Raw genomic sequence first — 21,339 nt, forward strand, 5'->3', positions numbered from 1 at the left:
TGCTAGCTAAAAACGCAAAGATCTCGAAAGCTCTCCCGCGAGAATTTTTTGTTATCGGAGCTGAACAAAAATTACCGTAATCGAGAAAAAGGCCTCGTTTGATCGCACACGCATGCTAACAATCGACAACATCGTTGAACTGAACTTCATTGCTTATGAAGTACTACTGACGAATTAAATCTTTTGTTTTCTTGTTAGTCATATTGAATGTTAGAAGCGGGAAATGAATATTTTTCTTGTAATATATACAAAATACGAAAGCCGAAATAAGTTATAAATTTTTTTCACATATCATTACTTGCATTTCGATGGTATATATATCTAATGTATCGGAAACTCCCTTTTTATCAACTTGCATTAGTAAACGCACATATATTTTATTTGCATGTTTTATATAGTCAATGAAAATATATTATATGACAACTTATCCAGATTTAGAATTACTTATATATATCATTGCAAGCAAATAATGACAAAGAAAGAAACTATTCTATTTTATATATATTTTACAAGAAAAAAATCATATTTCTCATTTTTAATGTTATAATTAAATATGACGTCAATGAGGGAACAGAAGTTTTAATATTCAGCAAACTAAGTCATTCAACGTAAAATGATTTTCTATTCGTATTAATTAATTATTGTTGTTATTATAATAATTATTAAGAATTGAATGTGTATATATACATATACATCGTACCACAGACATAGCCAAGTAACACCCATACACAACCATACACTTTCATACATAACTCTACACATATACCAGATGCCGAAAATCGGCATAATGGTAAAAAAATTGATCCATACCTGCGGATAAGCTCATGAATGGCTGCGTTCAGAAACAACGGTATGACTTTTCAGCGTCATTGAAGACGAGTATACTTCTAAATCTACATCAGCGGATCATGTTTTTTAAAAGTCAATCACCGTTGCATTTTCTATAAGCAGCTAATGTTACGGCCATGCAGGCAACAGAGACAGACGTATGTATGAGCGGAAATGAATGTGTAAGAGAGAAAGACTAAGTAAGAAAGTAAGAGAACGAAAGTGATACGAGTGAATTAGTACGTACGAGACAGCAAGAAAGAATGCTCACTGTGAATATTTTTATTAAATTTTCAAGTTTGATGACTCTCTTCCGTCGCAACAATTAATAAATAAACATAAGCATAAGTAAAAGAATACCCTAATTATTTCCCTATTACTATTATGCTTCAAAAAATGCATGCAAAGTAATATATAAGAACAGTTGCATATTGCACGCGGATCATGTTTTGTGAAAACTACAAAATTTTATATGAAAAATTTAAATTGTCTCTTCACACTGTGGTATTTAGTACAAGTAGTATTACCAGCATAGTAAAACTTAAGATTAGCAAATAACGCGTTATCATTAGTTATTATTTTTGGATAACTAATTATATATGATTTTTTTTTATATTTTAATGTAAAAGCCAAAAATGTAAATTTTTTGTATATACATATATATACACATACACACGCACACATTTTGATCTCAAACTATTGTTTAAGAAGTAAAACCGAAAAACGAAATAATATATTATCTACAGTATTTATTATAATTATATATATAATATATAATTATATTATTATATAGATAATATATTATATATTTCGTTTTTTGTTATATATGTAAAATTAATCTATTAATTTTATATACATAAGTTAATTATAAGAATACTTTTTTAAATCAATAAGAGTATTATTAGGGTTCATTTAAGGTAAGACTAGGATTCGTTTCTTTCTCCAGAGAAATGTGTGCTGGGTGTGGTATCCATCATATTTTCTAAAAGTCGTGCTTCCTCTTCCTCATCATCCTCTTCATCTTCGGGTTCTGCTTCAGTCTCGAGTAAACGGATCTTTCTATTATTTTCGTTTAAAATGGCAGCTACTTTTCGAGGACCGCTGACCGCTAGTCGTCTCGCGGATATTCCTTGAAACGGTTTTGGCCACGTTGCACTAATGATATCGGCCAAAGTCACCGTATTATCTTGATACAGAGTAGATATATTATGCAATGGCACTTGCACGAGAGACGATGCATGAGTTTGTTTGTTTAATATCAGTAAACTAAGATAATCTTGTGAGTAAAATTGTAAATCCACTATCACAGTATCCGTGCTTTCTCCTAGACACATACAGAAAAATTATATTTTTACATCCTGTAATGAAGAAGATAATTTCAATATAGTTGTAAATAGAATGAAGTGCTCTACTAACCTTGCTTATAATTTACATCTATCGTAACCATTTTTGAAGCAAGAGATGCAGGTTCTACAGATGAATATTCGATATTAAAAAGTTTCAAAATTTTGCTATCAGCATCACTCATAGCTAATAAGAGATTTCCGTTGCTCGTTAGAATCTGGGAAGATACGAGAGATGCAAACGATGGTAGAGAGATCGAAACCATTATAAAATGCTCGACTAAACCTCGATAGGCTTCTGCGAAAACATTTTCCACAACAGTAACTAATTTTGCATGAGACTGTAGTAAGGATAAATTAAAATCCTGTTTCACTATATGCGCATAATTGCGCAAGCAGTTATTTGCCTCGAGCATAGCTGCCCATTCGCTTCCTTCCGAGGTCAAAGGAGTTTGCAGATTTTCGTGACGCAGATATTGACCTAATTTTTCTAGATTTATCCTGCCATTCATTCTTGGGGCGGTTTTATCAAAACCATTCAAAAATTCAGCGATAAACGTTAATTCTTGCTGACTTACGCGGCTTACTTCCGAAGGTGCTTTTTCATCTGTTAATTGAAGAATGGCTACATATAACCATCTGTAAATATAACGAGACCGATTACAACAATTAAATATAAACAATAATAAATTAATTAATCATTCGATTTGTAATTTGTATATTATACCGGAAAAATGCTTTGTAATTGCGCATACTCTGATCTATCACTTGCTCAACTTCATATGATTTTGCCAAAAAAGCCTCAGATTCATTGATGGCATTAGTCACAAGCGTTTCATCGCGCAACCCTAGCGCTTCATATGTGCCACCTACTCGTGCCATACCTCTTAATTCGGCTAACTGATAAACTAAGGCCATACCGACGCTAGTTAAATTTTTTGAGACCAATTTCTGAAAAGGAATAATCATTAGTTATCTTAACATTTAAAAATGGAACACGAAACGCAGCAATTAAATTAAAAGAGATAACATTCGATGATTTACAAGTACCTGTATATTACTGTAACACATCTCAATACTATGCCCAAATTTTTTTAATCCTTTCTCCGTAAGATCCCGAAGTAGAAAATGTTCTAAATTTTTTGTAGGTATTCCGATCATTAATAGTTCTAAGAAGTCTGCGGCCATACTACCAGGTGGATTTGATTCCGCGTATCGCGTGAGTTTCTCATCCATTTCCAAAAGTATTGTCTCCCAAGCTTCGCAAGTAGCCATTAAAGTACGTGAAAGATAGTCTTTTAAACATTCTATATGAGCTTGAATTTGTGCAACCTAAAAATATATAATGCTCTAATAATTTTGTTTCTTCTTTACATTATTTTAAGTTAAGATACATGATACTTTGAAAAATAATGCTTTTTGCACTAAAACTTTTGTTACAAATGCAATTATAAAGTATATTATATATGTATAAGAAACCTTGAGAAATGCTGTGCTCTTCTCAAGTAGAGAACAGGATACTCTAGTTGTTTTAATACAACTATTGTCTTTCCACGTAACCCATATTGGGTCACCAGATCCACCTATAATTTGTAAAATTGGTCCATGCCCTATATTTATGATGCCACAATAAAACATTCCAAAAATGTACATTAGCACTGTACCATTTGCCTGGCCAATCTATAAAAGATAAATATGTGACTATTATTCACTATTATCATAAATATGCCATAGTACTGTATCTTATAGTACATACAAAGAGCATATCTAGAATATGAGACAAAAATTCCTTGCGTTCTGGTTCTGAGCTGTAACTTCTGATTAAATTGGCCAGAGGTGGTAGATAATCGCCTGTAGGTTCACTAACTTTATCATTTGTTGGTGGATTTTCATATTCTGACAGCGACAACCATTTAACACAAGCGGTTGATTCATTTGATGGCAATTTGGTTTTATGAATAATATTTTTAGTTTCAACATCAACAAGACAGAGTAGTTTGGACATCTCATAGCACACTGCAAGAAGCTTGCCATCGGGTCTCCATGCCAAATGGACAGTTGTATCAGATTCATCTTGTGGACTCAACAACCAGACCCTTTGCCAGGTGAGCCTATGAAGAACGACTTCACCTGAAATATTTCATGCTGAAGATGATTGTTGAATCTTCTAAGATATAATTTTTCTTTTTATAAACGTTATATGACACAAATTGAAAAGCTTGATTTTCTTATCTTTTTCTGTAGAGAAAGAGAGAAGATAAAATTAACTTTGTCTAATGTTAAGTAGACACATGCCGATTTTCAGAAACTAACCTTTCACATTGCTAATTGCCAGGAGATCCATTTTCGGTGACCACAACATCGTCGTCACTTCTGCGGGAAGCTGACGTTCCTCCAGCTGTCTCATAGTACCAGCCATGACTTCAAAAATTATCTTTCAACCCAACTTTCTAAAGAAAATCTTCGTAATAGAACAATTAGCTAACCAGCATTACAGATGATCACAGACGACATAAAAATAATCGCGATTAATAATGTATAATAAAACTAGCGAAGGAACCGAGCGAGCGAGCGAAGTGATGACCCTCAACAAAACGTTACAAGAAAAAAATAAAACAATAATATACACATCGATTTTGAGATCAGCGCATAAACGTCACGTGTCGAACTCAACAGGTTTTTTATTTTACTTGCATTTCCTAAAATTATTCGCAAACGAGATAAATATATATTCAGATTGAAGAAAGAGAGATTCGAGGGTGGAAAATGCAAGCAAAATGAACAAACCAATTGTCAAATTAGTCTACAGAAAAAATAAAAATATATCACAGATCAAGAGATTGCTAGGTTACGACGCTACACGCTGTAAATGTGTGGAGGGGATATGTTGACATTGGAGGTGCATATGCGATAGACAAGGTCCGTAGATAGAGGGACCGGACCTTGTGCGATATATGTTATAAACACGATATATGTATAAATGATATAAACGAAGAGCAAGTCTTCATTCAAAGATTTGCTCTTTATTGCTAAACTTTCTGCATTAATGTATTAAAGGTCCTTAATTAGAGATCGGGCAACGAGTAAACGATTTCTGATTGGCTCGTGTCGCGTAGGATAAATTTTAATTACTTTCAATTATGTCAAAATTAAATTTTAACACCTCATCAATTATATTGTTGAAATAAAGAATTATATATATTTCAAACTGAGATATATATTTTACACAAAAAACATATATATGTATAATTTAAAAAAAGTGCCTTGAATGAATTAAAAGTTAGGATTGATAAAAAGAATTTTTATGATTACCATGTAATTTTATCAATAAAGTAAAAATCGCCACCACATGGAATATTATAATCTGGTCATTTTGATAATATCAAAATTATGCAACATATAAATATATTTATCAATTTTGTGTAACTTGATAATGAATGGTAAATTCATTGATAATTTATAAATTAAAATCTATATAAATTTCAAAATATTCTCTTCTCTTACTTTTTTATTATTATTGAAAAATATCAATGCTACTCTTAATTTTTTTATTTATTTCTTAATGGATGCCTTTGTATTATTTCATTAATATTATTTTATTAAGAAATATTCTACTATTTAATATAGTTTTCATGGTACAAGAGGATATTTGTCAAACTTTTTATTATAATTAATTAATCTCATCTCCTATGTATATAATGTATATGATCTTCTCCCCTTCGATCATTTCTCCATTCTCGTATCTCCATACTATACTCAGCAACGATAATGATTGGTCGAAAGTGATTGGTCCACGAAAATGATTGGTCCTTCTCTCGTGCAAAGTTACAATATGGAGTGTAACAATATGGTCTATTCTCGTTCTCTCTGTTTTAATTGCTTGATTCGATGAAGAAATTCATGTTCCTGTCAAATCATGTTCATGTCTTATCAAATGCTTATTCCTTATACTTCTATATTATTCTTAACTAAAATAAAAAGATCTATACAGAAGATCCTTTTAATGAATGTAAGAATCTTTTAATAAAAAGATCTATACAGAAGAATCTTTTAATGAATATACAACTCGAATGGAAATATTCAACATTTTTTTCATTATCTATTCATTTCATTTAAAAAAAATTTTTTTTAAAGAAAATAAAACATTATTGGGAAAAAGGGTTTACAGATTCGAAAGATACTTTGAGTGAAGGCGCTACAATAATGAAAAAGTTGTCTTGATTTATTTAGATAGAAACTTACACATTTTTTATTTATTCTTACTTGTTTCTTTTTATATAGATATTTTTTTATATAATACAGTTATTCGCGTTTTACAATTATTGATTCATTGAGATATTTTTCCAAATTATTAATGTGGCATTATCAAAAATTTGAATGTGCGAACAAGAATATTAATACTAAAGCAAATTGTTGACAATTTTATTGTTTGAAAAAAATCATCAGAAAAATAATCAATTAGATTAGACTTATAAGCGAGAAAAATAATCAATTAACGTCGTCCATAAGTTAATAATAACCAATTATCATTAATTGAATTAGGCCCTTCCAAAGAAACTCTCATGCCACGGCATTCAAATTTTTGATAATTCGCATCTTTTAAGTTTCCTAAGTTCTGATTTTAGATTCGAGAATTTCTAAATCTATACGTATAAGAAATCTATACGTATAAGAAATCCGCACATTACCACTTAATTACTACAAGCACGACGTGCGTAGTCGTTATAACCATACCATAAGTTAAAATAGAAAAAAGTGCATAATAAAAATGAGAAGAGAGGAAACGGATTTCGTCCCCGAACGATGAAATTCATCGGTATCAAGAGGATGCAAAGACGAAGAGTAGACGAAGGATTTGGCCATCAACCAAACCAAAAAGAAAAAGAAAAAGTTGTCTTACTTTCGTAAAAAATTAAAGTTCGTCTGCTCTTTTAATCTATTCCTATCTGCTCCCCATCTTTCAATTTAAATCCATTTTGATACCTATCGCGAACATTTCTTGATCCGATTTTCTACCTAGACAGCCACTCATTCGATTTCAGTTACATACTTCAATACTTCTAATGTTCAGAAAAAACTTGAGCAAGTATAAAACTCTATTAATATCGCATCACGTGCATCGTGTAACTCACTAATCAATATCGAATATACAAACTTAGCTTTAAAATATTTCGATTGATTTTGAGATTTAAAAGAGTGAGACTTTGTCGCAAAAAAAAAATTTTTTTTAAATTATGACCAATAGCTAAAGATATTTAAAAAATCTTGTTTTTTATGTTATAATATATATATACATATATATACCAATCTATATGCATGTGTACATACATGTATGTGTCCAAGTGGACTAATTGTGATAATTGATTGCCTCGCGAAACTGAGATATCGATTACTCCAAAATTGTCAATCATTTGTGGATACGTCGTAAAATCGCAGAAAGCCGATGGCTAACGCCGAAACATCGTTCGTGTTTTGGAAGATATTGCTCCTTGTGTAATGATTAATTCCGCACGTTTTGTCGACATGATTGTTTCATCTTGCCTTTCCATAGAAAATATCATAAATATGCGCTAATCGCTTGACAAGTTCGTGGCCACGAAGATGTTCAGGAAGGCATTATTTTTCGTTTTTTATGAATGTGTTAACCGCGCTTCACCCTTCATTTCTTCATAATGCTTTCGCAAACACTAGAATACTTTCCAAAATTGACTTACCTGATTAATTTTATTATAATCATAATTTTTTTCAATTTTCTTCTTTTTAAGATAAAATTTAAAAAATGACAATAAAAAATTGATAATAAAACAAAAAACTAAATGACACAAAATAATACAACTAAAGAAAATAAACTGGTAACAATTGAAATTTGATACTTGAAATATTCTTTTCATAATCAAAAATTATATATAAAATTTGATTTGTCAAATTCTGACTTTTGAAATGTCTGTATTTTTCGCAAGTGATAAGAAAACATGAGACAAAAGAAGAAGAAAAATAATCATTATTATAGCCTTCTTTGTGTTTGCAAAAAGTTTTCACCAATTTGACACTTTTATTTGAAACAAATTTCGTCATGAGCTTTATTTATCTACTTGTTTACAATTCCATTGAGATGAACCAGAGATTAAACAAATTTCGTCATGGACTTTACTTAAGATTCTAGGCCAACCAGGTTTATACATTAAATAATTAATTAGAGAGATAAAGAGACAACTTTTATATAAAGCAATCACATACAAACTTAAGGTCTGTTTTTTATTCTTTTTATTGCGTCAGGGACTTACCATTACTTGAAGAAGATAATTGCACAACGCAAACCGAAACGTGTCGAGTAATTACCCATCATAATCACTGTCGATATGTCAGTGATTACCCATCATAATCACTGATACATAAAAATGTAGCACACAATATGGGCAAATATTGCGGATACATTCCTATCTCTGTTCTTATATTGCTATCTCTTATTCTTTATATAAAGATTGTAGTCTATATAATATTTAACATTCTAGTATCTTATTTCAAATCTGAATAATGAATACAATATCAGTATATTACATTGTAGTCTATATAATATTTAACATCATAGAATTATACTCAATATGGAAAATGCTGTTTATAATTTAGTTTTTTTCCTACCTTTTTTATTAAAATTTTTCGTATTACAAAAAGATATCGTTTTCATTATTAAATTTGATAATTCAAGAGTTCTAATATAAACGCAATTGAATCAAAATAAACTGTATCGAAATTATAAGTGACTATAACTCTTCTTAGCTGCTCTATTTTATAGATAAATGTGCGTTAACATACTCGGATTCTGGTCTACAGGTTTGCATCCATTTATATTTGGCCAGTTAATAGCATTTGAATGATTTTGTTTCTTATTCTATCTATCTTGATGATCATTTCACTTATTTCCAATCTTTTCAGATTTTTCCTAACATGCAAATGATTTGTTCCTTCTCCTCTTTCTCTGTTTTCTTATAATGCGACTTTGTTTTCTTTTTCTCCGAATTATTCTAAACAATTCTATCTTGTTATCTTGTCAATGAAACTGTTGGCATTCAGGAATTCTGCGAATTTTTGTCTGGATAAACCTGGAATTAAAATAAAAAATTAGAATAATTAAAAGAAATAATTTTCTAAATTGGAAAAAATCTATAACTCTACAATGAATACGTTGCAGGATAAAACTGAATAAACGTTTACTCATATGTGAGTCGCTTAATTGAGAATGAAATTAATTAAAAGAAAACAAAAGATCATCAAAAATCGAGATTATAATCATTTATAATTTTTTATAATCACTTTATAATTTTTTTATTCTAAATATGATTCCGATTTCCAAATTGCTTCATCACAAAATTAAGAAATTTAAAAAATTGCAAGAAAAGGCTATTTTAATATAATTTATTATATTGTAGCTACCCAGTATGTGTGACGTGTTGGAAAAGTTTTATCGTAATAAAATGCAAATAAAAAATATGATGCCAATATTTTTAAATCTCATAATTTTCGTAATAATTGATAATTTCATGCATTCTTGCACATATTGCGTTTATATATTATATCTTCATATATTATGTCTTTTTGCAAAAAACAAAACGGATTGGACAACGAACACGACACGAGTATTTATTCAGTTTCGCTCGCCGAAGAAAGCAGGTGAAAATTAAATGAATAAATTTATTGCATTCGAAGCAGAGTTGCTATGTCATGGGAAACTATCACCATTTACCGCAAAATCTTATTAATATAAATGTACGTGTAGCCGAAATTCGTCCAATATTCATATACATTACATCTATATTAGTAATGATCTGCAAATAGTGGGAGATTCCCATTTTTCTCATAATCTTACAGTTTTGTTCACAATTTGACATTTTTAATGTGTTTGTTTCTTGGTTAATTGGTACAATTTCTAATGTTTTATAATATCATATTAAACTAAGGTATGCAATGTGTTGAGAAAGTTTTATTGCAATCAAATGAAAATAAAAAATATGATATCAGGATTGATCAGGATGTTTAAAAAAATTTATCATATCGACTATTATTAATAAGATATTCATAATTAAATGTATGAAGAAAGATATTACGAATTACAAATAATCTAATTGTAAGATTGTTACGAGAGATCGTGTCTTTTGATCTAGTGCAGAAAAGTTATGAATTATACCATTATACTGCTGTTGAAAGTTTACGAAGAAGAATCTTCAAAATAAATTAGTTAATAAAAATATTGTTTTAAATATGAATATTTATTTCTTTTAATTTGATTTTTAATAATATAAAAAAATTTCATATTAAAAATGCTAAATAAAAAAAATTATTTATAATATTATAGACCAAAGATAATATATTAAAAATTCGTTTTTTAATCATATAAAATCAAAGATTTCGCTACTTGAATTAAAATGTAGAAAATTTTATAAACTGAAATATTCGTTAGATTAAATTTCTCATTTCGTTACTGAATGCAGTTTATTATTGATAAATTAATTTTACTAACTGTTAGTAAATTAATTGTACTAACTACCTTCGTCTCTGTCGTTAAAGCTGCTGGTGACTTTATTTCTTAATGATAACTTCGTGTCGGTATTTTCCAAGTTTAGCGAAGAATCTTTTTCAACACTGTAAATTACATCAAAAAAGATCATGTTTTTCTTTATATCGTATTGCCATCAATAATTAAAGTTTATATATTCAAGTTACATATAAAAATTAATCAGCTGTTTATTAACGAGCAAAGTATAGTAAAAAAAAATAAACAAGAATTAATTGAGTTTGCGTAAAGAATTAAACTTGACAAAACTTGAAACTCTAACTTTCTTCGCAATTGTAATGAGTGATATTAGCTGCGGAAAATCCATAATTACCATCCAGTGCTGCCACCACAGTCGTTCCTCGAAGCGCAAGAACAATGTCGCGCCCGGATCCCGTTGCCATAGTAACGGCGGGCTATTTACTCGTCGATCCGAATTCGAATCGCGGTTTCGTAATCGCGTTGTTAAACAATCGCGGCCGGTTAAATACGGAATTTCCGCTCGCGAAATCGCGGGTCGCTCTCGCGCCGCGATTCTGACGTTTCGCGCATCGCGCTGATGGATCGGACGCGCGGAATAAGGTTAGACAATAGCGCGAATACGGCGGGAGAACGTCCGGAAAATGAATGCGAGATCGTACAATTTGCGGATGATAACGGACCAAGTGGCGGTAAAGTGCTAACGCAAATCGGACGTCCCGAGGAGATCCTGCGACAAGTGCAACGCGAGTTGTGCCTCGTCAAATTATGCTGGCCCGATGTCCCGATAACCAAGGATCTTTATGTCCGATCGCTTCCGGATACTTATCGACGCGTCAGCGATAAGGAGAGATTATTGTTGTGGTACGCGGAAAACTTTCGTCGACAGATCCACGCGAAGGACGCGAGTCGCCGACCGCTGTTGTTGGCATGTGAAAACGAATGTGGCGTACAAGTAAGTCTATATACGAAATTCCGTTTTCGAAGAAATTGTATTAACCTTTAACTGATACTGGAGAAAGCGCGAGATATCCCAATAAATCAATATAATAAATTGAAAAAATCTTGTTTTTTTTTTGTTCTGAAAGCTCTTACCTTAGTTCGATAAAACTATTTTTTTGCGAATAATAACAGTGATCTGATAAATCGCGCATAATATTAGTTAAAGAGAATCAAAATATAGGAGAATTAACGTTGATTTTGCAAAAGTTGTGACCGCCATTTTTGTGCTAAATATTAGTTCCTATGTTTTCTTGTAATATATTACATCGTTAAAATATAATTTAAATCACACGATATTAAGAAAAATGAGTTACAATGATAAAAGCTATTGTTCAAAAGAATAAAGCAAAGGCAAATCAAGGCAAATTTAAAGTAGAATGTAAATACGCGAACGATAATAAATCGATTTAATATCGAAACTCCGTCGTTTACATACAAGAACAGCCTTTCGATGTTTACTTTTCATTTTTCAACCGTTCCCAATTCAAATTATATAAATTACAAGAGTAAAATAAGTTTTATATGGCGAAACAGGAATATCTTATTTTAATAATAAATATAGAGTAATAATAATAAATATTAAATATATAAATTAATAATAAATATTAGAGTGTATTTTTTAAATGAACCAATCAATAGTTTAAGCAATCATATGAAATTACATCGAATAAAAAAGAAGTGAAAACGATAACTGATGATATCGATATTTCTTTATACATACAAGAACAACCTTTCGATGTTTATTTTTTACGTTTCGTTCAACGACCGTTTTCGTTTAAAATTATATGTTACAAATAAAATAAATTTTATATATAGAAAAACAGGAATTTTAAGTAATAAATGTTTTAATTTAAAATTATAAGTGTTTTAATTGAATCAACCAGTCGTTCAAGCAATCACATAAAATTATGCCAGACAAGATAAAAATAAGACAACTGATAATATTAGACTGAAATCAATATATGTACAAAATAAAAATCCTACATTATTGTTCAAATTATATTTTTGCCGATTGATGAGTAATTAAAAATTAAATGCAGGCAAAACAGTTTTTAATAAGCAGTAATTATCTGAGAAAATCCATTGTCTGCGTATGTGTGAGATACGTTGAAAAAGCTCAGTCCGTTGACGAAGTATAACAAATAGTGCGATAACTATAGATAAAAACGCAAATATACATATGTAATTTTATTCTTATAATTATAATTATTAGTTTAACATAGACTAAATTGTTCAAAATCTAAGAATTATGACGTTATGTAAAGTTAAAGCACGTGTGTTCCATGTGGTAAAAAAGACAATATAGTTTAAGCAAATAGATAAACTGACCTCATAGAACATTGACCGTGGAGTAATAGACTTGCAGATACCAGAAGTACTTGTATGAAACACGTAAGCGTTAACGATGATATTAAACAGATTTAACACTCCGATTATTAGTCGCGATCATCCTTTCTAACGCGCACTTTCTCGATTAATAATCCGTAACGGTCGGGATCAGCGAGACACCGAGCAAACGAGCACGAAATGATGACCTTCAATAAAACCCTGACACGAACAAAACAAGGCATGAGTTTCACGAATAATATACACATCGATTGTGAGACCAGGCATGCAAACGTCACGTGTCGAATTCGATTTCGAATTAATCTATACGGAAAAAATAAAAATAATATCATAGATCCCAATGTGCTTGGTTTAACTATATTAGGAAGAGATCACGCGTATGTGCCAGAATTTATATGTTTATATAGAAGACATAATTTTTTCTAAAATTATTAAATGAATTTTTAAGATTTACTCGTGTCGTTTAAAAGTATGGTACATATATATATATATATATATATATATATATATATATATATATATATATATATATATATATATATATATATATATTATGTATACTAATTTATAATTATACATCGTTACATATATTTATGTTAGAGTTTATATTTGTATGTATATGTAGTATATGTACCAATATACATATTTCGCGCAAACGCATAAATGATTTGCGATAGGTATACAAATAGATAAAAGGAGAGATTTCGGTTACTTTTGCTCAGAAACGACTGTATTCTAAAGGTGAATCACACAATGTAAAGCAATGTTTTCCACATGATTCCTTACCTGTATAAATCTTCAAACACTGGTGAAAATCTCATCTAACGTTGTGTACTCTAAGAGAAGAAGAGAAAGGAGATCATAAAAATAATAATGTAAGTTAAAAGATTACTACAACACGCATTATAAATTTGGCATTTATTTATAATATATTTAAAATAAACGCGTGATTTTTACGTCTAGTTTCAGATAGACAATGAAACCGACGACAGTATTTCGCCGAACATTACCAACAGCTTTTATCGTTTGCAATAGATTATGCATTTACAAGTTAAATAAGTATCACTTTTGCAACGAAACACTTTCGTAAAGAAACAAGTTTTTTTGTTATCATACATTTGCGTTTTGACTCGAATTTACTTTTATTTTACTTTCTTCTTTTCATCATTCATTTAGCGAGCCAATTTTATTGTGTCTTTAATTATACTTTATCAATGATATTTACCGATAATATTCTTTTGACAGTTCTTAAATCATCAACGATATTAAAAAAAAGAGTTATACAATGAAGAAACCAACACTATTTCTCAACAATTAAATATCATTTACCTTATTGAGTGATTAAATTATTATATTAAATTGGCATTATATATATATTTCATTTAATTAATTTATTAATAAAAAGTCTTGTTATTTGTTGATATGTGAAAATAGTTTGTATCAAGAATTTTTGAAAGTTTAAACGTTTTTTCCTGTAATTTTCTTTGGTGAAATAATCTAAACAATCTAAATAGAAGTAATATAATGGAATATTTTTTTTATAACATTACGTCATTTTTTATATATTGTAAGTTTCCCTAAATAACTTTTGTATTTTTTTCATTATAACTTTTACTATATTTTTTTAGTTTTTAATGAGTATATCGATTTTAAAGCTTAACTTTTCAGATCTCAATTTTTGTCCGTTTTTAAAATATTATTTATTCAAAAATTTAAAACAAAATTATATCAAAGTTGTAATATAGCTTCACAGAAAGCAGTCTTTAATAAATAAATATAGATATATATTTTAAATTGAATCTATAGATATACATTTTAATTTTAAACTATTATTTAAAAAGTAAAGCTGAAAACAAAATAGTTATGATACCAATATAACAGAATTTTAAAATTCCTTCTCAAATTATTTTAAAACTATAATAATATTTAAATTATCTTGCTTATCAATTTCTATCAAATCAATTTTTATTATATATATATATATATTTACATAAAAAGTTGTGTATAATTTTCTACGAATGTTATTAAATTAATGTATTTAATCTTTATTCGCTAAATTTTATAAAGAATCGCATATGGAAAGAATCAATTATAAAAAAAATATATAGAAAATAGAAAAAGGATATAGGATAACAAAATAAAGGAATTTTAAAAAATTATTTTTAAAAATATTCTTTTATATTTTATATTTTATGCATTTTTTATAATTTTACTTTATAATAATTTTTGTTGGTACAAAGATATAATTCTCATTACAAAAATTAAATTGTCAAATAAAATGTTAATGGCGATCGATATTATAATTTTTTGAGAGTGAGACTGTGTCTAAATATGAGGAATGTTTTATAATCTGTCACAATTTAACGTCCACCCTAAACTTATAAGAAAATCATATGAGCGGTAATACATAAAAAATATTAGAAGATATATAAATGGATGAGGGTGCATTTTTTCATAAATATATTATTGAATACTATTGCGGAAGAATTTTTCAAAGACATTTCCTTTAATTCTTGTACATATTTTTTAACCTTTTTTAAAAATATTTTTCTCAGAACACATTTTTTATTATTTAGTTACACACCAAAAATTTTATTTTAACTGTTTGAGTGCTATGAATTACATATATTATTTTTATGCATAGTGGCATCAAAAATTTAAATATTGATTGCCATGTTTATTGCCAATATCATTTTATTTGACATAATTCAGTTTTTATAATGATGATATTTTTGCCTTAACAAAAATAATTAATAAGATAAAGATATAAAAAAGAACATTCGAAAAGTGCCAAATAGCACGATCGCACTTTTTCTGTACATCGAAAAATACTAAACAACGATTGTGCTATTTTCTCATGACAATCACTCGCACCTCTTTCGATCTAGTATTCTACATTAATCAATTTATAAAAATTGATTACACTGTGTGGCACTCCAACGATTAAAATAAAAGTTTTGGTGTGTAGTAATCATTGAAAAACATACACTAAAAATTTTGTTAAAAGGATTAAAGAATATTTACAAACTTATACTTTTTAAACAAAATGAAGATAATATAAACTTTTTAAATATTGAAAAGCAATACCGCAAATTCTGTCGTGTTATACATAAGTTTTCTTTTCATATAATCAATATTAAATAATAAAAATTTATTTTTCATTATAATTTACTTATACCGAAAATATTTTTATAATTTACCTGCATATTTGCGTATAAGTGCAGGGACAGTCTTATATAAAATTGCCTCACAGCACTGGTTGTTTTTGGTATAAGCATTTTCTTATATAAATCTATTTTCTTTAAAAATTATAGAGCGCTTCGTACATATATATATATATATATATATATATATATATATATATATATATATTTACATATCTTTTACTCAATAGATAAAATAGTAACTATAAAATGTCAGTAGATGTTATTGATGTCAACGAGCGAGAAAAACGGAGAAAAAATACAAAAATTATATATTATAATTTTTTTGCATACAGTATAATTTCATGACGTTGAATATTATACACAGAGTATAATATTTAACCTTTATCGCAATATGGAATAATTATAATACTGAATAATTAAAAAACTAATACTACTAATATTACTAATGCATTAAAAATATTCTAATATAAGTCTTTCTTAATTTTCACAGAAATTTACATCTACTGGCATTCGTCGAAGTACGCTGCCATATCCAGAATTGTATACATGGCATGGATGCGCCCAGTTCATCAGTAATCACGTCACATATCAATCACTGGATAAGGAATTTATTATGGTAAGTAAATAAACCAATATAATGTACTCATTTAAAAAATCTTTAATATAAATGAACTTAAATTAATAAATGTAAAACTAACGCAACATTAACTAAAAAAGTAGGAGGTAGGATACATAGGAATCGCCGTATTTTCGCAAATATTTCGCGTGTTTTGTATATTATAAAAAAGTTGCAAATTGTTCATCTTTTCTTTTATAGGCACGATGTCAAAAAGTATCGCAAGTTGTTCAAGTTACCTTGGAAAATGCAACAAAATAAAGCACGGCTCAAAAATCGAGTTCATCGTTTTAATATGCGTAGCTTTTTAAATTAAATTATTATTATTATTATTATCTTATATTACTAATATATTACTAATTATTAATATTTTTTCTAACATAAAAATATACATTAATAATTCGATGGTAACTCGATTTTTGAACCGTATTGTATTTTGTTGTATTTGCCAAGGTAACTTGAAGACACAACTTGCGATACTCTTTGACATCATGCCTATGAAAGAAAAGATGAACAATTTGGAACTTTTTTACAATATACTATTATAAATGGTCAGTTATAGATATATACAAATTTTATATACATTTATATATTTTTAGATATACATATATACACGCACAAATACGCACACTTATATTTATTTTCGCTCACAGATACACACATCACGCACACCATATATATAAATACTATATATATATTATCCTATTATTCCCTATTACTATATATAATATATGTATATATTATAATATATACATATATTATAATATATACATTATAATATATATATATATATATATATATATATTTATCATATAATTATATATTTATAATTTTATATATATGTACATATATACACGGATATACATATTCGGTGAAGTGAAATGATGGACTATGGAGTTATAGGTTGATGTACAGCTATTGAAGATTATGGTACGGAAAATTTATTTAACTGTTAGATTTTTACCCGGCTATTTTATTTTACAAATCTTTTTCTACGTTGCTTTAGCTAGCTCATAGAATTTGATTTGTTGTTCGATTTGATTTCTTTGGGTTTGGCCCACGCAACAATTTGTTCAACAATTGATTCTACTGGTTTTACCTGTTGAAATGTAAAAACGGATCCATGTTTTCGCAACCATGTAACAAATTTCGCCCCATGATCGGCCGCTTCATGAATCCCTGGCGGAAGGTAATCCATAAAATTTGATTTGCGGTGATTAAAGTTTGTCGAGTCATTATTATTTTTGTGGATATTGTTATTATTGTTGTTCACTGAGTTGCCCGGCACAGGTTGTCTATCCAGAATATTGCGCATAGGTTGAAGACGGTTGTTGAAGTACGAGGAAAGTATAGTAGTCTCCGAATTCCTCGAGAGGTTGTTTGGTTGTGCTTGTAGTTGTGGTTGTGACTGTGATTGTGGCTGTTGTTGTTGCTGTTCTTCTTTTTGTTTTAACAATTGTTGAGCTATGTCGTTGATGTGCTTGCCATCTGGCTTGGACATAGCTGGTGTTGCGATCGTATGGATGCCATTGACCATACCGGACGAAGTCGACGGTACACTCAATGATAGACTATTTTCTCTTTCAATCGGAGATAGGCTCTGTCTTTTCGGAGCAGTCCTGGTAAAGCTCCCTAATGAGGACACATTTGATGCGCGATGTCTCGTCCTCTTTCCATTTAGATCCCTCTGAGGAAGCATCGAGTTGCCCATCATGGTAGCCAGCGATATCGCATTGTTGGTCGAATATCCAGATGTAGAAAATCCGCTATCTAGACCTAGACTTGCGGTATGAGATATCGAAGACAGCAAACTTTTGTTGTTCATCAGAGCCTGTTGCTCCAAAAGAACATTTTTTAAAGCGGGCTGCGACATCAGACTGTACAGATACGATGCAAACAAGTGTTGATTCGCTGTCGTATCGAAGTATATCCCGCTATTTGTCGAGGTGGACGGAATATCAGTAGTGTCCACCTTCATCCTCTTGGCAGGTGGTTCCGCTTCTTCGGACGATTCTTTCGATGTCGATGGCGCCGAAGTCAAGTTCGCAGAGGGGGGACGTGACGACGATCCCGGCGTGCTCCTATCGCTCTCCGAGGGTGATGATAGCCTCTCGTAATGAGCCGAGTTCTTCATGGTGTTGACCTGGCTGACAATTTTGTGCTCAGCTTTGCACCACCCTCTTAAAGTGGATTCGGGAACCCCGATGTCTCGCGCCACGGACGCTTTAGATTCCCCCTCGTGCACCCGTTTAATCGCGTCCAGTTTTTCCTGAGGGGTTAAGGCTCGCAATGGGCGCTTTCCGGCGGTCCTCTGCGGTGTTTCGTTGCGTGGCATCGCTGCAGCCATGAATGACACCGACAATGAATCACAAATAATCGCACCGTTGAATCTCCCTCGAAGTTGCTCTTCCTTTCCGACGATTTTGATCAATTTCAAAATCGTAGATCTTCAGGACGACAGATGAATCTCGTCTCTAAAAGATGTGCGACGATAGTTGACGTTTACGCAGAAAGAGAGAACGATCCGTACTCCACGCTGTCGGTGCAGCGTGTGGCGCCGATTCGTATCTCGCGCAGTAGTAAATAATGCCGTGTGTAAACGTGGTTACGCCGCTACAGCCGGTCGGGGGAGTAGTAGTACTCGGTCCTCCTCCGTGGTGGAATAGCACATGCGCTCACAGAGAGTAATAAAGAACTTTTTTATGAATGAAACAACTCGGTCGGTCGGTCGGTCGGGCGGGTGACTACAACCACCTCTTCTCTCTCGCTCCTTCTGTTCCCTCTCCACCGCGTGTTCACACTGCTGCCCTCCGTTATAGCAAGGCTACCGCTACCGTTGTTGCTCTTCCGCTCACCTCTGATCCTCTCTGCCTGACGGCGCTAGCACGAGTAAAACTGTGCGCGTTGGTTTACCTCGACGTTCCTCTCGCTCCTCACAGTTACAGCTACCAGCCAATCCGCACTGCGCGCGGGAAACGATATTATTGCTGTACCACGAGGAATAGTAGAACGGCTGGGGTGATGGTCGAAGCGTAAGCGACGAATGACTTGAATCGAATAAAGAACGTGATAGACACACCAGAAGCTGCACTTTACTAGACGATAGTCACTCGCACAAGACTCAGACTGATGTAGCAACTCCCGAGCTGCACTCATTTATACCCACATGTCTCGCGGCAGGCGGCCGAACGCGACTGATGCGACTCTCGCGCAACGGATTCTCTAGGCGGAAAGTTCCCCACCAATGGCGATGCGCACTACGAGGCCCCCCACTCTTAGCAGCGTTAACTCGCCTCGCTTGTCCTCGCTCGCACTGGCGCCGTCAAGAGAGGCCGTCTCCTCCCTGACCATCGTCTACCTATCGTACCCTACTCCTTGCCCTTCCAAACTCTTCTTGGCACGACGAATTGTCCGTGGTCCGTCACCCCCTCCCCCGTTTCTTACGCCTATTTTCACTCTATCGCATAACCCGACGACAATGACGACTATGCAACTGACGAGTCGGAGTATCCTAGGAGATATTTTTTCTATCGACTTCAATATTTTCCAACTTGGAGTCAAAATTTGGAAATTTCGAAGGATGCGAATTTGTAAGTGAGAAAAAAATCCGCTCATCGCGCGATTCATTATTTCTATTATATTTTCTTTCTTTTCGTTTATTAATATTTATCGATAAATTATTTGTAATAACGTACAAAATTATTTTTGATACTGGATGTGCAATATATTTTCTGCATTAAATATGTGTTAAATAAATTGATAAATATTATTTTAAAAAATAGAAATGATAAGTTGCGCGATGAAAGAAATTCTAATTTATAAATTTTTTTTTTTCAAGATGCTTAAGTTCCGACTCTAAAAATTTCTAAGCCTAAGGCAAGAGAATTTCGAAAAGGCATGTTGATTGAAAGCATTCTCTGAGTTTCGTGCAAGGCTGCCTGTCTGCTGCCCTAAACCCCGATTTTTTTCTCCAATCTTAGAAATTTTCAAATTTAGAGTCAAAACTTAGGAAACTTAGAAAACACTTGGAAGATGTGGGTTTGATTACAAATCGGAAAAATTCCGCTCATATACCGCGCATCTAATTATTTCTATTATATTTTTTTCTATAATAATATTAATAATATTTAGAATAATAATATTAATAATTTTATTTAACACAAAAAATAATTCACATCTATTATCTCATTCGTCGCGGTGGATAAATATATTTAAGTAGATATACAGAGATTATATAATTATTATTCTAAATAATAATTTGTGGATTTATAAGCAAGAAAAAAATTAGTTAGCGCTGTTAATTTTATCAGGTCTTTCCAATAATGACAATTTACGGAGCGATTTTTTCAAGCATTCACATTTATTGTATTTCTAATATATAATGTTGCATCAATTTTGAAAATTTTACAAGGCGAGTCAATCGTATTGTTTGTAAAAAATACGTGTAAAGTACCGTACGTAAAAAGAAAACAGTTAGGCCGTCGTCCAGCGTGGATGGAACGTTTCAGA

General features: G+C 31.0%; 3 protein-coding genes and 1 long non-coding RNA gene across 9 annotated transcripts in view; 1 reads left to right on the forward strand and 3 right to left on the reverse strand.

The window, feature by feature from the left end:
* Window positions 1–289: 289 nt before the first annotated feature.
* Window positions 290–5,047, reverse strand: Apc4 (anaphase-promoting complex subunit 4). Of its 2 annotated transcripts, XM_083083744.1 has the most exons (8): window positions 4,959–5,027; window positions 4,485–4,621; window positions 3,928–4,301; window positions 3,651–3,851; window positions 3,222–3,503; window positions 2,899–3,122; window positions 2,245–2,810; window positions 290–2,152 (listed from the first exon to the last, which is right to left on the reverse strand). In XM_083083744.1, the coding sequence occupies exons 2-8, from the start codon at window positions 4,588–4,590 to the stop codon at window positions 1,752–1,754; spliced, it is 2,154 nt and encodes a 717-aa protein (XP_082939870.1). In that variant the 5' UTR covers window positions 4,591–4,621; window positions 4,959–5,027; the 3' UTR covers window positions 290–1,751. The 2 variants fall into 2 exon arrangements, with proteins under 2 accessions (XP_082939870.1, XP_082939869.1); XM_083083743.1 differs by having other exon boundaries at window positions 4,485–5,047.
* A 1,355-nt stretch (window positions 5,048–6,402) lies between these two features.
* LOC145963557 (uncharacterized) lies at window positions 6,403–13,245 on the reverse strand. Its single transcript, XR_014436203.1, has 3 exons — window positions 13,030–13,245; window positions 10,714–10,808; window positions 6,403–9,271 (listed from the first exon to the last, which is right to left on the reverse strand). It is a non-coding gene; the product is annotated as an uncharacterized LOC145963557 (long non-coding RNA).
* Window positions 11,115–21,339, forward strand: part of LOC145963556 (dynein regulatory complex subunit 7) — an 80,515-nt gene continuing 70,290 nt past the window's right edge. For 4 of the 5 annotated variants that reach the window (XR_014436202.1, XM_083085630.1, XM_083085627.1 and 1 more), the window contains exons 1-2: window positions 11,115–11,653; window positions 16,705–16,830. Coding sequence is in view for 4 of the 5 variants with exons in the window: in XM_083085630.1 (XP_082941756.1) it covers window positions 11,279–11,653; window positions 16,705–16,830 (501 nt within the window). In the remaining variant the exon portion in view is untranslated. The remainder of the gene's footprint in view (window positions 11,654–16,704; window positions 16,831–21,339) is intronic. The other variant, XM_083085631.1, reaches the window with a different exon arrangement.
* Dan (protein distal antenna) lies at window positions 16,456–20,049 on the reverse strand. Its single transcript, XM_083085625.1, has one exon. It carries the CDS (start codon window positions 19,175–19,177, stop codon window positions 17,837–17,839), a length of 1,341 nt encoding a protein of 446 aa, XP_082941751.1. The 5' UTR covers window positions 19,178–20,049; the 3' UTR covers window positions 16,456–17,836.

The sequence above is a fragment of the Camponotus vicinus genome, unplaced genomic scaffold (assembly GCF_025532165.1).
Source record: "Camponotus vicinus isolate PSW18456_S1 unplaced genomic scaffold, iyCamVici1.0 SCAF_12, whole genome shotgun sequence".
In the NCBI taxonomy this organism is placed as follows: domain Eukaryota; kingdom Metazoa; phylum Arthropoda; class Insecta; order Hymenoptera; family Formicidae; genus Camponotus; species Camponotus vicinus.